At 42.8% G+C, this 16,698-nt stretch overlaps 1 protein-coding gene across 4 annotated transcripts in view; it reads right to left on the minus strand.

Annotated features, from left to right (window-relative positions):
• Positions 1–994: 994 nt before the first annotated feature.
• Positions 995–16,698, minus strand: part of HECW1 (HECT, C2 and WW domain containing E3 ubiquitin protein ligase 1) — a 437,510-nt gene continuing 421,806 nt past the window's right edge. For all 4 annotated transcript variants that reach the window (XM_027574949.2, XM_027574951.2, XM_027574948.2 and 1 more), the window contains 4 exons: positions 13,518–13,664; positions 12,128–12,242; positions 9,731–9,929; positions 995–2,480 (listed from right to left, as the gene is read on the minus strand). In XM_027574949.2, coding sequence (XP_027430750.2) covers positions 2,369–2,480; positions 9,731–9,929; positions 12,128–12,242; positions 13,518–13,664 — 573 coding nt within the window. In that variant the 3' untranslated portion in view covers positions 995–2,368. The remainder of the gene's footprint in view (positions 2,481–9,730; positions 9,930–12,127; positions 12,243–13,517; positions 13,665–16,698) is intronic.

Below are 16,698 nucleotides of genomic sequence, written 5' to 3' on the forward strand. Positions count from 1 at the left end.
GAATTTTACACTCTTACGAAATACTGGTCCTGCAATGCTTGTGGGATACATTTAGAGTCAGGGCATCGAGGTGGGAGGAGGGGGAATAGGAAGAAGGAAAAATTAGTTGGAAAACCAGTACCTTTATGCCCAAGATATCTATCTCTGTATATTTTCTAGGATACCTTGTTCCTTCTGTGTATGGGTAGAATAGATATCAAGTAATCTAATTAATATGTTAATTAGATATTTGTGTAAATTGCAAAGCTCCCCAGGAGCAGGTTTCGTCTTTTGAACATCTTCCTCTCTTGCCAATGCCTAACAAATAAGTACTAAAAAAAGAATCGAGTGCTTGAATTAATGAGTATTTACACATGGATAACACCAAGTTCTAAAAATGAAAGACGTTCCCTATACTAGAGATGCTGTTCAAAGAGGTAAAATGGTGAAATGATTGGCATAATCCTTATGCTCTGATTTTATAAATAATAGCTCCATTGGAACCCATAACTTTTCAGATACTGAAATGTGAACTGAATTTTAGAGATCCCTCAAATTTATATTATGCAACCTATACATTCCATCTTATCTTGGTAAATATTCTTTTTAGACAACAATAGAAAGCTAAATTTCTGTAACATATTATTTCCTGATTGACAATAGACACACAGCAGCTAGGGGTGCTGGGCATTATAAATAATTCCTACTAAAAGAAGTTTCATTTTGGAGCCCAGGAAACACAGTGCAGTGCCTGGACACACACTGATACAATGAGCACAAGGCATGGCTTCCTGTCAAATTAACTTTGTCTTACATTTCTCACATTTCTCCCTTGTTTGATATATTGGAAGTAACAATGTGACATCTCAACAGTGGGGCGGGGGGGGGGGGGGGGGGGGGCTTTAGCTCTTCTTTTCCCAGGGAAGAAAAACACTTTCACTTATGACACATTTCAGACAACATGGATTAACAAGCCTAGAAAAATAGAAATGACCATTATGTTTGGGCTTATTCCAAATGTAATCAAGAGGTTAGGCTATCTTTGGAGCCTGCAACTGTTTTTCTCAAAACACGAAGTTTTCTGAGATATCTCTTTACTGAGTGCTAAAAGAAACTGGATATCTATTTTGACAAATCAGCGTGCCTTTGGGGTGTTAGGTGTTTGCTCCAGGAGGATTGCTGTGGATGAAGAAGGAGTATTATATTGCCCTTGACCCCAAACAAGCACCATCACTCTCTGCAGCTTCTCATTTAACGTGTCCCTGTGGACAATCAAATGTGAAGGAATTCGAACACACAATAAAGAAAAGAAAAAAAGAAAGCATGAAAAAAAATATCAAAGTTAAAACAAGAGTTTGTTTGCCAATCACCTTTAACAAAAGTCATGAGATCATCTACACATTTTGTTTTTCTCTTGTGAAGGAGAACGGTAGCTTGACCGAACAAAGCAAAGCAAAACAAAACAGTACAGAACTCAGGTATTCAAACCAACCTAATATGGCCTTCTTCCCTCTCTCCTGCTTGCTTCATCACATTCTACACAACACAATGGGGGTAGAAGCCTCATCCTTTATGTTACATAATGAGATCTCTTTCGTGTGCACAAGTTTCTGCTTCTTGTGCAGTGAGTGTTCACGAGGGGCGTGCCCCTCCTAGACTTCTCTAAACTCACGTTGAGCTACAATCCCCACAACCATTGAGATGCACTGTGTTGCATCAGCAGGAGGCGTTTTTCTTGGTGTTGTTATTTGTTGGAAAGTGTAATATTTGCACCATATGTCTAGGCTAGTTCCAGCTGATGGGACGGAGGCCACGTATGACTCATGAGTTGAATGTATAAAAATTTCAGCTTTGCTACTGCTGTTTTTGGATGGGTGGTATGCATGGGAAAAGGGAGAGTGGGAGGAAAAGAAATTGTTGGTTGGCTCCAAGCCTGGAGTTGGTTGTTAGAAATTATAAAAAATGGTGGTTCTGCTCAGAAGACATGGGCATATAAAAGCTCGGAATGCTTAATGCTCAAATTTCCCTAAAATTATATAAATGGAAGTAAACTTTTATTACCATTTGGTCAAGTGTAGCATAACTTGCATTCCTATTTCATTGTTAGTAATGGAGGTATGTGGAGATACACACAGACCTTGAGACAGCTGTTGTTTAATATTGCATACAGGCTAGCAGTTCATCGAGAATAGAGGAGATAAGCCTGAAGGTTGGATCTCAGAAGAAGGCAGTTCTTCATGCACAGCTTTTGTCAATCCTGATTTGGTTTGAAAATAAAAATCATGGAATACCAAAATCAAAGGAGAGTTGATTCAGGGAAAGGGCAAGGGGATCATCCCAGAAAGGGTGATGTGACTGCCAGGAAAATGTCAGGTGAATTTCCATTTCCTCATTCAAGTCCAAAGGTGCTGGTTTCTTCCACTGCTGTTAGCAGCTTTTCATACAACATGGAGTATGAGGGATAAGGTGGCAGATCCAATCGGTTGAAGCATGTGTGTGCCCTGAACGGGGAAAAAAGACTGGTGAAGGTGTTTGTTTCAAAGGTACAACTGGTTTGTATATATCTGTGATCAGTCTGAAGCTATGAAGCAAAAGGGAAGAAAAAGTGAGCACAACCATGATTTTGGACCACCATAAAGCCTTGCAACTAAGGACAATAGTCTTCTAGACACAAATAAACCAGTTGAGAGAGTAGGAAAACTGGACACAGATGGTTTGCATTTATAAGCAAACCACACTAATGTAGAACTGTACTAGCAAATCAGTCAGCAACTCTATGGTTATCAGCTTTATTCTGCAATTGACCTACGAACTTGGACGTGATCTGTGAAGGAGGCAGAAACATAATTATTATTAGAAGATCAAATTCCCAAGTCGCTTTGTCCAGCTCTGATTTCTGGGCCACAGTAAACCATGTGCACTGATGTACACATGCCACCAGATGCCCTGGAATTTTGAGATCCAAAGCTCTGTCAGGCCAGGTGAGCCCTGGAGACAGTCTAACTCTTCTGTTTTCAGTGTGACACAGCTAACCTGACACGGGAATGTTGCATTTCCAAGGACAGCTGAGCTTGTGGAATAGTCTTCCCTGGTTGCCTGGAGCATCCCTGTGCCCTGGGTTCTGCCTTACTTGTCATATCCTTCATTCATCCTTTGGGCCCACGCACGCCAGTACCTGGTTTAGATAAGGAATGGTTTCCCCCACCTTGCTCTAATGCACAGACCAGGACCAGGTCCTGTATCACCTGTATAGGGCTCAGTGGTGAGCCCAAAGGGTCCAGAACAGGTTCCTCCTGTGGAACTTCAAATCACCTGACTAGTTTCTCCCTGTCAGATGTTCTTTGTTTTTATGGAATCTCTGGTTGAGGCCAAGGACTACTTAAGGCAAAGTAGGGAGGATGGGGGGTGGGTGCTGCTCAAGGTTAACTTAATGCCTTTTGCTTCCTAGAAGGGGTGGTGTGTTGCAATGGTGTTTTGAGAAGCCAACCAGCGCAAAAAAGGGCACATTAAAATGAAATGAAATAAAATAATAAAAAAATAAAAGAGAAGAAGATAAAATATCACAAAACAAGTATATATACAAACAAATAAACAAAACTCTAACCAAAGAGACCATTGTCCCTTCATTTGAATTTCATTTGGGATACTGAATTCTTCTAATTATATGATCCCCAGGGAAATTGTATATTATTTATACCTTTGTTTTCAGAGTTCCTGATGAGGCTGATGCAGTGCTCAGGGGGAGGATACTGTTGTGTTTGCCTCTCAACATCCATTCCTCCTTCTCCTGGTCACAGCTCCCTCATTGTCCTTAGGAAACTACCCCCCAAACTCCTCCCCTCACAAGCTCCAACGGTGGGCACAGGATAGTAGTGCATCTGGCCTTAGGCCTCAAGGACTTAACTGAGAAGAAGCATAAAAACAGACCAAGATTAGTAGAGGTCTCAGATTATGATCTAAGATTCCAGTAGGCCTATGTTGACTTCGCAAGAAAATAACTAAAATATGTTACCTAATCTCATTTGAGTAAAAGTGGAAGAGCCCTCAGTAAAATGAGTAGAATGACAATTACAGTGGCTTCTCTATGTTTAGAAAGATTAAAACCAGGACATACTTTGGGCTCTGGCTAGCTATGCTAAGTGGGGCAGGAAAATCCCAAGTACGCTTTTGAACCTAGCTGAACTAGTTAGGCACGAGATAGGAGCAGACATCATCGTCTTGGTGTTTTTTTTTTTTTAACTGGCACTCATGAGTGGAAATGTTAGCAAAAAAATCCCATATCTGCAAACCAAATGAATTCTGTAAAAGGTAATTTCTGGGAATAATCTGAAAGCATTAGCAAATGGCACCTCTTCAAGACCTCGTGTGAACACCCAGAGTTTCTTTATTTTGCTTTTACTGTATTTATCACCAGCTTTGGTTAACTCTCTAAAATAGATTCTAGTTTGTAAACTAGAATGAACGAACACAATCAAATCATGATTCAATTTAGCATTCTTAAATGCTTGCAGTCCTCCAGGTGTGGTTCTGACAGCTCAGAGGACCTGCTTACTTTCCTCCTTGGGCACGGGCCCAGTCTTCCAGGGTGCATTGGGGGTGGTGGAGAAAGCACAAAACCAGGGGCTGGAGGACCTCTAATCCGATCACAGTCTAGCCACTTACTAGCTTTAACACCTTGGGAAAGTCAATTAGTCTTTCTGAGCCTCAGTTTTCTCACTTGTAAAATGTGGGTATTAATAGATGTTCTGTGTACCTCAGGCGTTTGTTGTGAGGGCCAATGTTAGAATACACATACATGCCTTTTGTCATCTGTGATGCAACCATGATTGCATAAGATTCTCTTGATGCAACCACGATTGCAGTTGTTATTGCAGGAACTGTGTCACACCTGTGGGGACTCAAGACCCTCAGCCTTTTTGACAGAAACTACTGGCAAATGAATCACCCTGATCTCCTATTTGTGCAATTGATATTTTGGAACTCCACATGGATCTTTTCAATCATGCCAGGTCAATTTTCACTCTGTTGGTGTTAATCTAGGATTCCAGCATTTTGAGATAATTCAGGATTTAGATTGTGTCAATCACGGTATGATTTGCCCTTCTAATCTGTATCATCTGCATGATTGATCTCCCTGTCTCCTTGATTTTTCTTCCAAGTTATTGATTAAAATGGTAACCAATGCCAAAGATAGTATGCTTCTCCCCAGAAGAGACCCCTTTAAGGCTGGTCAAAAGGAAACAACACTGCTAAAAGCAAACAAATCGCTGTTCTCTGCTGCTGGCTGTTCAGCGAGCTGCGAGGCCAGTTTTACAAGTCCTGTCTTCTGTTCACGCCATCTTCTTCCACCGCCCAACCACGGCCTCATTCCTTAGATGGTTCTCACTCTCATCACTACGGAACCTACTCTTTTTCAACCTTCTCAAGAACCTCCTGATTCCCAAATCCAGGGACCCGTTCTCTATCCCCACCTCCTCAAGCTCTTTAAAAGCCTTTGGCATCTTTTCTTCTTGAACATCTCTCTTCCCGTGGCTTTTCTATGGCTTCTCAGTGGTTGTCAGTCTCTCTTCTGAACTCCCAATGGCTCCCTGAAGCCTCCATTGTAGCCTTATGGTCCACAGAGCAGGGTTTCTCACCCTGGCACTGCTAACATTTTAAACTTACTAATTCTCTATTGTGAGGGGCTGTCCTGTGTGTTTGGAAGCATCTTTGGCTTCTACCTGCTGGATGCCAATATCACCTCTCCCCCACAACCGGAAATGTCTCCAGACATTGCTGAATGTCCAGTAGGGGGCAAAATCACCTCTCCCATCCCCCTTGAGAGCCATTCCTATAGAGTAAGCCAACTGCCCACCTTAACCAGGCCTCCCCCTCCGCCTGGGCTTGGGCTCAGTTTACATCTGCAGTGAAGTGTGTTGTCAGAATTCTGTTTGCAACTTTTATACTAACCTGCCCATGACGCACGGTTCTGTAGTCCCTGGTCCTTACTCCAAGCGTAAACCCCTAAGTTTCTCTCCTCTCCATGCTGTCTTGTGCTGTGTCTACTCTGACTAGCTTCCATGCTTTTCTTTCCTTTGGAGCCTCTCCTCTCTCCCCTCCCCAGTCCTTGTTCCATAGTAAGGAAACTCTCCCACTGCCTTTCTGGACATGGCCTACAAGTCCTAGCATCCTTTCTCAGTCCCCATGAGTGGAGATGGCCAATGATCACTCTGCCACATTCTGTGATATGAATGAGCACTCTGCTCACGCCCCACTGCCAATTCTAGATCATTACTTGTCAATCTGTGATCAAAAATTTCTGTTCCTTTTACTCAGCCGTAAGAAAAGGATGAGATCTTGCCATTTGTGACAACAAATACCTGGAGGGTATTATGTTAAGTGAAATAAGTCCGACAAAGAAAGGCAAATACCAAATGATTTCACTTATATGTGTAATCTAAAAAATAAAACAAAGCAAACAAACAAAAAGCAGAAACAGACCCATAGATACAGAAAACAAACTGGTGGTGGCCAGAGAGGAGAGGGTGGGAGGATGGGCAAAATGGGTGAAGGCGAGTGGGAGGTACAGACTTCCAGTTATGGAATGAATATGTCACAATAATAAAAGGCACAATCCAGGGAATGTAGTCAATGACATCATCATGGTGTTGTCGATGGTGGCCACACTCATGGTGAGCACAGCACAACTTATAGACCTGGGGAATCACTATGCTGTACACCCGAAACTAATGTGACATCCTGTGTCAAGTATACTTCAATAAAAATGAATAAATAAATAAATAAATAAGAGGGAATCAAATGTTTAAAAAATTCCGTACCTTTGGATCTCACGCCATGTAGATATTTCCCCCCATAATTACAGGTTTTATCTGACATTTTATTTCAATCAAATAGGATAGATTAGAAGATACGGCATGTTATCTTTAGGCAAGAAGGTAAAGTGTTGTTTTGAGGGACTTGTATTTCAGACACACACCACACACACACACACACACACACACACACACACACACACACACACAAGTAGATATGCTTGTACTGGGTTGTAATGTTATGTAAAAGGTATTTCTTTCTCTAGCCTAGGGTTAAAAAGTTTGCAAATCAGTGATCTAGATATATCTTCCGTATCTTCTGACCTTCCAGCTAATTACATTTATTAAAATCTCTGGTACACTGCTTAAATCCTTCCCATTTCAGGTGTGCTCACCAGACCGTGTAGTATCTGAGTCCACATGGATGACCTGTTCGATGCCCTAACCTGCCAGCTCCTTGACCTCAACCCCGGTGACTACCCAACCCATCTGATACTGAACTTTCTTTACCAGACACTGTAAAATTACATCCTGGAAACCACTACTCTCAAAGTCCTCCTTCTTAACCCTCCTACAATTCAAGGACTTGAATTGATGTAAAGGTTTTATTTAGCCTGGGCTATGATTCAGGTTTGGTTATGACACTCTTTGGCACTCTCATCTGGGAAGCCAGGTGCCTCTCTACAGGGGGAAGATGTGAGAACAGAGCAGTTCCAGAGCACCTCTCCTCCCAGTGTGGGCAGTGTGCAGTGGGGTCACATTCTCTGGGAAGTCCTGGGTTGTCCTGTGTCTGTTTGGCGCTCCTGCTAGCCTCTGGGCTTCCTGCCATCTGCCATGTGGTCTGGCTACATCTACCCAAACTTCTGTCCTTGAAAGTCAGAAGTTACTTCTTTATCTGCACACATTGGTGACCCTTTTGAGGTTCTTGGATCTTCAGAACATGTACAAGGAAGGCTAGTTAAGGGTTACTATCGAGGGGGTCATTTTCACTGTCCTCCCAGAGGCATCTCAGCACTTGCTTCTTGGGACCCTCTTGGTGCAGGGTAAAGTCTCTGCCTCCCCAAGGAATCCTCTCTGGGGTTTGCAGAATGGCAACATTTTTAGGGATGGCTTGGCCCAGATGTGAATAGCCCAATTATAAGCCCAGTGTCTATCTTATAAGCTCTTTATGTGGGTTAATAGTATTCATGTATATTTCTAAAGCTTCTCAAGGGAAATATGTAATTAGACTCAATCTGTGGCCCCCGAATGACAAAAACAATTCCTATTTCCATTTCCTCAATGAATAAAACAGATACCCCTCGGCAGAGTCTTCCCCCTGGGACCCACCAAACTATCTTTCTCAGTCTCATCCCTTATGAGTATCATTTTGGATAGCTTGTTCTCCACGCTGGTCCAGCAATCCTTCCTGCTTCAGCTTGGAATTCCCCTCTACTCATTCTTTGACCCTCAATGCTCACCTAAGTGCCACCCTCTTGTGCCATCTCCTCTTCCCAACTCAGTGGGGATTTGGTCTGTAGTCTACATCTTCACGGCACCTTACTTTTACCTTCCTTTCTCAGTGCTCCTCTGATTCCACCTTGTGTTGTGATTTATTACTATTGGGCTGTGTTCCTCCCTAGACTATAAACTCCTCTGGGAAGGTAGATGGTTGTGTCTTAGCCACTCTTCAGGGTGCACGTGATGCTGGGGGGAGGGGCGGGCTATCATCAAATGGTGATGCAAACTCATTTCTCTAAAATAAAAACAGACTGTTTCCAAATAACCTCATCTTCCAAATCTATCATTAAACTAGACAAATGGAAATCTTGCCTTTTTTAGCTTTATTTTCTTGCCAGATTTAATTCAGTAGGCTCAGCTATCAGCAGACCCATGTGAATGAGCACTGAGGGTCTGCTGAACAAGTGGGTGAAGCCAGGGCTGAAAATTGTGCCAAGGCTTTAGGCTGTTATTGACCAGCTGGGCATGCACCCTGTTTCCTGGGCCTCCTGATGCTCACTGACATCAGGTGACTTGTCTTCAGGACATTGGAAGGTCTGGGAGATCCGAATGCAAATCACAGTTCAGTAAATCCTTCCATTGGGATTTAGCAATAGTATCTGGGAGGCCATGTGGAAACAGCTGAATTAAATGTGAATCTTCTTTTATAATTAGAAAATATCATAGTTGAAGAAAATAATATGGATCAATCTTTTCTTCTGTTGTTGAGCAGTATTTATTACTGTGGTACCTAAACAGAAGTATCTCTTTAGTGCTCTTTATTTCACTGAGCAGGAAAAGGCTGCTCAAAGTGGCCTAGGAAGGACCCAGGAAGTATTAGAACTCATGGCATAGGGAATTCATTCCGTTAAGTTGCCTGGATCCCTAGTGTCTCCTTTACTGCATTTATCTCACAATAATCTCCTTGACAGCTTACTATATAGAAGTCACTGTAGATATGAGATATCTATGGTCAGCATCTGTCTCACCATGAGATACTCATGGTCTTGTCCTCACATGTTTTAAAACATAGTAGGAAAAACGTGACCTGTACATGCACAACCATCCTGCAGAGTATCAAGTGATGTGCTGGGGAAGTACAGATAAAGTGCTGGAAGGGTTACTTTGGGCTTCCAGACTCTCCTCCCACCCTTACCTGGTGAGACATTCCTCCTTACGTTAAATTGGGCTACATACAGATTGGAAAGCTTCCCACAATGGACACATGGGCCATGACACTACAGCCTAAATACCATCAATAATCAAAAAAACCACTAAGAATATGGTCTAAATTCACTTGCCAGAGACTCCTCACTGGTGCCTTTCACCGATAACTCATATAACAATAACTTGGGTGGCAGGAAAGAATTCCATCCCAAAGGATCATCCCCCAACGCTCCAATATCAAAGTATGCTGGCCCTCTTTGGTGGGTTTCCTGAAGGCCGGCAGGAGCCCCTACCTGGGGAGAGATGTAATCTTCCCCCACTTCTCTATGCAGAAACGCCGGAGCCCATTGCTTCCTCGGAGGGCTGCAAAACCTTCATAGGGCACGCTTGATGTTCCCGTGACGAACTGAAGTAATCTCAGTCTCTGCTCATTATTGAAGCGCTCCACGGCGGCCCAGAACCAGCGGATCACAAGATGCCCGTCGTGATAACCTGGATGGAGCGGAAGGAGGGAGAGACAAGGGAGGATGTGCAGAGCGGAGGAGGAAGGGAGAGAGGTGACATATACTGCAGGTGTGATGAGAACCGAACAGTTGTTGTCAGTCTGCCAGTTTCTCTAACGATGGCCTTCACACAGGTCTAAGACAATCTGCGCAACTAGGTCAAGCTTTATAGCAAAAGCAGATTTAGAAAATAGATATTTTATAAAAAGTTTTTATGCTCTGAGGGATGTCCTCAGAGACGTCTGCTTTCTATGTGAACAACTGGGACCCCACCAGCCATTTTCCTGCCTCATGTAAATGAGAAAAGGTGTGGCTAGAGATCCTTGGGACCGTAAGAGACAAAACCCTCTATCAACCCAATATTTCAATGTATTTTCTCTGTTCTGATGTCTTAGCCCTTGGTAACCACATACTGTGGGCGAGCCTAGGACTTAAGAAGGGCTGGAGGTAAATGGCAAGCTCAGTGAACAGAAGATGCCCGCGTGTCCAGTAGCTGCTCTCAGGCCAGTCGGACCAGTCGGGCCACTGTCCCAGCACAGTTGGGAGAGGTTGGGTCAACCAGTCCAAGCAAATGATTCACCAGTGCTGTAAACGCAAGAGGCACTCTGACACGGGAGAAATCTATGTGGGCTGGGGTAGAGAGAGGGAGGGGAGGTGTGCGTTGAGCCTGGGAAGGCTTTGTGTGAGTGGACGCCAGGAGAGATGGAGAACAACAAGAACGAGGAAGAAATATGCAGGGAACAGCAAGCCGACTAGTGCAGAGCGGGGCCTGGGGAGGGCCAAAGGGAAGCTCACTGGGGGCCTTACTGGGCTGTAACAGCCAGGCAGAGACCCTGGGACTTGCCACCTGAGGCCGGCAGTGGTCATACCATGCCGGGAAATGCCCAGTGGTCCCGCAGAGGCTCCTCAGGCCGAGTATACTGGGGAGAAGAGGGAGGCCGAGGTGGTGGACCTCACTCTCTCTCTGTGGTTTTGATTGGTTTCTCTGTAATATTTTACAGAAAGAAATGGTTTTGAGCCTAAAAAAAAAAAAAAAAAAAAAAACTTTGAAAAGCCTTTTCGTAATAAGGAGTTTGTTTTGTGGGTAAGGAAGTGACCTGGTGAAAATAATATTTCAAGAAGACTAGTTTGGCAGTGTGAAAGTAAATAGGTGGGAAGGGTTAGAAATAGAGTTTGGAAAAATCACAGAACCACGTTGCGGGAAACCGAGATCGAAGGGAACAGGGCTGCAATTCTACAGGAAGTGGGCCACACTTCCCTGACAGCAGGTAACCGAGCTCAGGAGCTGGCCTCCAGGGGCCGGTTCTCAGTAAAGCATCTACATGGAGGGAGGCCAGAGACTATCCCAATGGGGGTCACCTGAAGGAACATTCAGCATCGAAGTTATAGGAAAGCCTGTTATGAGAACCCACTTTGCACAGGTGTTGAAGTAAGGCCGAGATTTTTGTAGTCTTTAAAGAGTGATGGAATATATGTTATAAATGTAGATATAAAATGGAATATTATTTTATATTTATATTACATATATATGGACAAAATATATATATGTATAATGGAATATTATTATTATTTTTAATTTTTTATTGTTTATGTTAATCACCATACATTACATCGTTAGTTCTTGATGTAGTGTTCCATGATTCATTGTTTGTGCATAACACCCAGTGCTCCACGCAGAACGTGCCCTCCTTAATATCCATCACCAGGCTAACCCATCCCCCCACCCCCCTCCCCTCTAGAGCCCTCAGTTTGTTTTTCAGAGTTATAATGGAATATTATTTAACCACAAATAGGAATGAAGTATGGAGACACTACAGCATGGACAAACCTTGAAACAGTAGGCTAAATGAAGGAAACCAGACCCAAAAGGCCACATATTACAGGACTCTTTTTACATGAAATACCCAGAATAGGTAAGTCCACAGGGACAGAAAGCAGATTGATGTTTGTCAGGGCTGGGGGAGGGAGGAGTGGGAGGAAGCTGCCTAATGAGTAATGAGCTTCCTTTTGGGGTGAGGACAATGTTTTGGAGCCAGCTAGAGGTGGTGGAGACACAACATTGTGAATGTACCAAACCCCACTGCCTTGTTCACTTTAAAACGGTTAATGTTACGCTATGCCATTTCGCCTTAGTATAAATTTCTTTAAAAAACAGTGAACTGTGTGTGCGCTGGCCTGCTAGCTCACCTCCCCGGTACTCCGTGTTATTCCGCCAGTCGTTGAGGTCGATTTCCGCCGTGCCAGCTATCACCAGCTCCAGCTCCCTGGCGTCGAACACGGAGACAAGCCTCGAGTCTACGACCTGAAATACAGATTAGGCTTCAGGTCCAACCACACTGAAGTTATATTCCTTATTATTACTTCTGTGGTTTTACACTGGGAGACTGACCATCATTTCCAACTTTTTTTTCTTTCTTTCTTTCTTTCTTTTTTTTTTTTACCAATGTACCATCATGTTTAAGTTCAAAACTGTTGACTTAAACATTCTGAAACACAACCCGTTGATGAGCTGGGAACTCAAAGGCCCCAGGGTTTTCACTACCTCTGATACTCCCTCTCAAAATGTTATGAGCAAATCCGACTTGACTTTCTCTGTCACATTGAAGTTTCCAGGTTATCATTGCATTTTAAAGGCAAAAGTTCCAAACACTTTGAAGTGACTTGAAAGCTTTTACTATTATCATTTCACTTAAAAGGTATCCTCTCTTCCATGACTTATTTCCTAGATATGGGCATTCTATATTAAAACAACTGTATTTCCCTTCCTTTCCAACTCTGACTTATTTCTTAGAAATGGGCATTCTATATTAAAACAACTGTATTTCCCTTCCTTTCTCCCCTCAGTTCCTTCCTCCCTCCTTCAAAGATCTGGAAAGACCTCCTTTGCTAGGGCTCTGAGCTCTGACTTTATGCTTTGTTGCCAAATATATCAGGCACAACAGAACAGCTCCTCTGATCAGACTAGTGGTGGATGAGCCCGTGAGCCATGTTGTTCTCCATTATGGGCAGGGAAAGAAAACCTTCCAAGACCCAAGCCCTGAGAGAATATTTACAGTGCCTTGTTTCTAAATTGCAAAAGGTTAAAGGATGTCAACATTTGGTACACAGGAAGCTGGCAACTGTCCCTTCCTCTTGATTTACCGCCTTAGTATGGATTATGTGGCACAATGTGACACTATAACAAAAGAGAAATCTAGCAAGAGTGGACAATGTCCTCCAACACCTTAACTTCACTTATTTTTATTTCACTGAATGAAAGGAAACACAGCATGCACATATCTTGACAGGAGATACTGAATGTTGTCATATAACACCGGGGCCATAGCAACACCATTTTTGTGAGAGCATTTTTCACCTACCACCAGAGTTAGGTTTCCCAGAGAACTCTGACCCTTCTTTCATCTGTCCCAAGTGTGTCCTTTTTGCAATGTGGTGACTGGAGCTGAGCCCTTTGCCTGCCTTGGTTCTTCTTCTCCGCGCCGCCCCCCCCCCCCCCCCCCCCCCCCCCGCCACAAGCTGTGTTGGTAATAAGGGCCCTGACTGCGGCCTGCCTTCCTCAGCTGGGCCTGGGTCTCACCTCATAGAAGCCCCTCACCAGGGCCTCAGTCTGCTGTACCACACCGCGTTCCACCCGCCACTTCACCATCCTCTCGATGTATTCCTTCTTGTTCTTCTCAGTCACCTGGGTGTTGGCTCCTCCAGATTTTAATTCCCTTTCTGTTACCTTGTGGGGAAACAGAAAGATTGTGATGCTTGTCAACTCAGCTGATCTTGCAGTGACACATACCAATTCTAGGAGGATGAGCTATTTACAAAATGTCTTCTTCACATGGGTTCAGCATTATTACCTCCTTCATTCTTTTTCCTTTCCTGGGAGTTACTAAAAAAGCTCTGGTTCTTCTCAGATGATGGTTATGCACCTTAGAAAAGCTGCATTCTTTGTTTGTTTGTTTTATAAAGAGGAAACGTATTTCCTTAACTCAAGAGGCATAATGGAAATAAAAGAAAAATGCCCCTTGTTGTCCCAGGGGAACAGTGGACCAGAAGGTCTTTATACTCAATTCCCCCAAATCCCAATTAGATCACATTCTCAAAAGCCACAAGCCTCCCCACCCAGAGCAGGTCATTGACAGGAAAATAGCAGAGGGTGGGAAGATGGTTTTTACAGCTGGTATAATATTGGCTGACGGACCGATGAGACTGACCTTGAGAAAGAAAACAGAGAATGATCTTGCCACTTAGTATGGTGGTGCTTGTTTGTTAGGACAAATGAATCCTTGAAAGTTATGATCTGTGCTCTATCTTTTGAAAGGCAAGAGGGTGGATAACATGTTAGACATTTTTATCAGAAAGTGTTGGTGTTTGAAGGGGATGTCACCTAAGGGGCTCACCTCACCGCTCAAAGCTGTAAGACAAATGAGGCATAACTGTATTTAGCCATTGGTTTAAGAAATGTAGATATGTATATTTGGCATTCATTGACTTAGGGACCTAAACAAACAGGCCAGAAGTCTGATGGTTATTTTTTTCTGCTATCACTTAGGTGACTAGTGCTAATTATAAAATGCAAGACTGTTGAATCACAGATCTGTACCTCTGAAACAAATAATACGATATACGTTAAAAAAAAAAGAAGAAGAAGATAGCAGGAGGGGAAGAACGAAGGGGGGGGGAACTGGAGGGAGAGATGAACCATGAGAGACGATGGACTCTGAAAAACAAACTGAGGGTTCTAGAGGGGAGGGGGATGGGGGGATGGGTTAGCCTGGTGATGGGTCTTAAAGAGGGCACGTTCTGCGTGGAGCACTGGGTGTTATACGCAAACAATGAATCATGGAACACTACATCAAAAACTAATGATGTAATGTATGGTGATTAACATAACAATAAAAAAATACTGGCTAATTCTAACATCCCTACTGCCACTCAATATCCACATTCCTTGGACCCTCTGATTTTCAGCCGTCCAGTTAAAGACTAATTCCTAACTTCACTTGCAGCTAGGTGTGCCATGTAACTACATTCTGGCCAGTAAGGTGTAAGCAGGAATGTTGTATGGGACTTTCAGGAACCTCCTTAAGGGGAGGGGCTGTTCTTCCTTTGTCCAGGCTAACCCATCCTTTGTCCTGCTGCTTCAGGCACGAACGTGATGGTTGGGCCACGAGTGCAGGTGCCCATGGTAGGCACTGCAGCTGAGGGTTGCCTGCCTCTACACTTTGATTTGAGAGAAAAATAAACTGTTAATTTCAGCAGGGTCCTTCTGGATTTCTTTACAGGAAGCTGACCTTAATCCTCACTAACACATGTAGGACAAGCCTATGATGTCTTTCACCTGCATCTATGTGTCTGCTCTTCAGGACCTCATGACTTGCCAAAAGAAGGGCTACAACTCAGTTTTCTAAAACCAAAGTCATTGTTCTTAGTGACTACATTTGAAGAGGAATGAGATCTGTTTATGCTTTACACAGATATAGATTATTCTAGATCTACAACACCTCCTTATTTTTATCATTGGGAACATTGTAAACTTCTCTCTGAGTTGTTCCTATGCCACACACACACACACACACACACACACACACACACACACACACACACGAAGGATTGCCCTTTTGTATTTTCAATGTTATTTTTTCCCTCTAATTTTATGTATTCAGTTATTTGTAGTTCACTTCATTGTTTTTGAGTAGGTAATATGCGCCCATGGAATAACATTCAAGTGGTATAAAAAGCCATAAATGAAAAGCAAGCTTCTCTCCCATCTCATCTCCCAGCCATAAAATCTCCCTACCTGGAGAAAATTGCCTTTACTTCTCTTCTAGGGATAATTGACACATATACCAGGGAATATGTATATATCATCTCTTTTTCCCCATAAACAGTAGCATATTATATACACTATTCATCACCATACTTTTTTCACTTAAAAATGTACCTTGACAATTGTTTTATACCAATTCAGACCTGACTTACTCTGTTTGTGTTGTTGTTGTTGCAATATTCTGTTTACTGTTTACGATTTACAAGGAAGTTGATGGGCTGGGATGTCTTGCCCTTTTTAGCCACACATCCCACTGGCTCATTATTCCATTGTGTGAATGCATCATAATTTATTTAACCAATGCTCTATTTCTGGACATTTAGATCGCCTCAGATCTTTTGCAGCTATCAACAATGCTCCAGTGAAGATCTTAATACGTTACTCATTTGAATTAGGTGTGAATCAATAGGACAAATCCCTAGACATGGGTACTGACTCAAGGGCAGGTGCATTTATTTTTTAGTTTTTTAGTTTTTATTTAAATTCCAGTTAGTTAACATACAGTGTAATACTAATTTCGGATGTAGAATTTAGTGATTCATCACTTACATATAATACCCGGAAGGGCAGGTGCATTTAGAATGAGGGAAGCTATCATAAAGTTGCCTTTCAGAGAATGCTAATGCAGATGTGACACAACTTACTCCCACCTACACTCCTGTACAGCATGTCTGTTCTCTACGCCACCTCCAGAATGGAATACTGGTAAACATTCCAATACATGACAATCGTAGAAGGACAATCGATTCGTGACAATCGTATATAGTGAAAGTAGCATTTCACTCTAATTCACATTTTTACAACTTGTGAATGAAATTATTTTCTCATATTTCCTTTTCTGGGAACTACTTACGTTTTGCTAATTTTGTATTTGTTGTTGATCATTTCCTATTGATCTGTGGAATCTCTTCCTATATTGAAAGAATAGCCTTTTGTC

The sequence above is a fragment of the Zalophus californianus genome, chromosome 12, assembly GCF_009762305.2.
Source record: "Zalophus californianus isolate mZalCal1 chromosome 12, mZalCal1.pri.v2, whole genome shotgun sequence".
Taxonomy (NCBI): Eukaryota; Metazoa; Chordata; class Mammalia; order Carnivora; family Otariidae; genus Zalophus; species Zalophus californianus.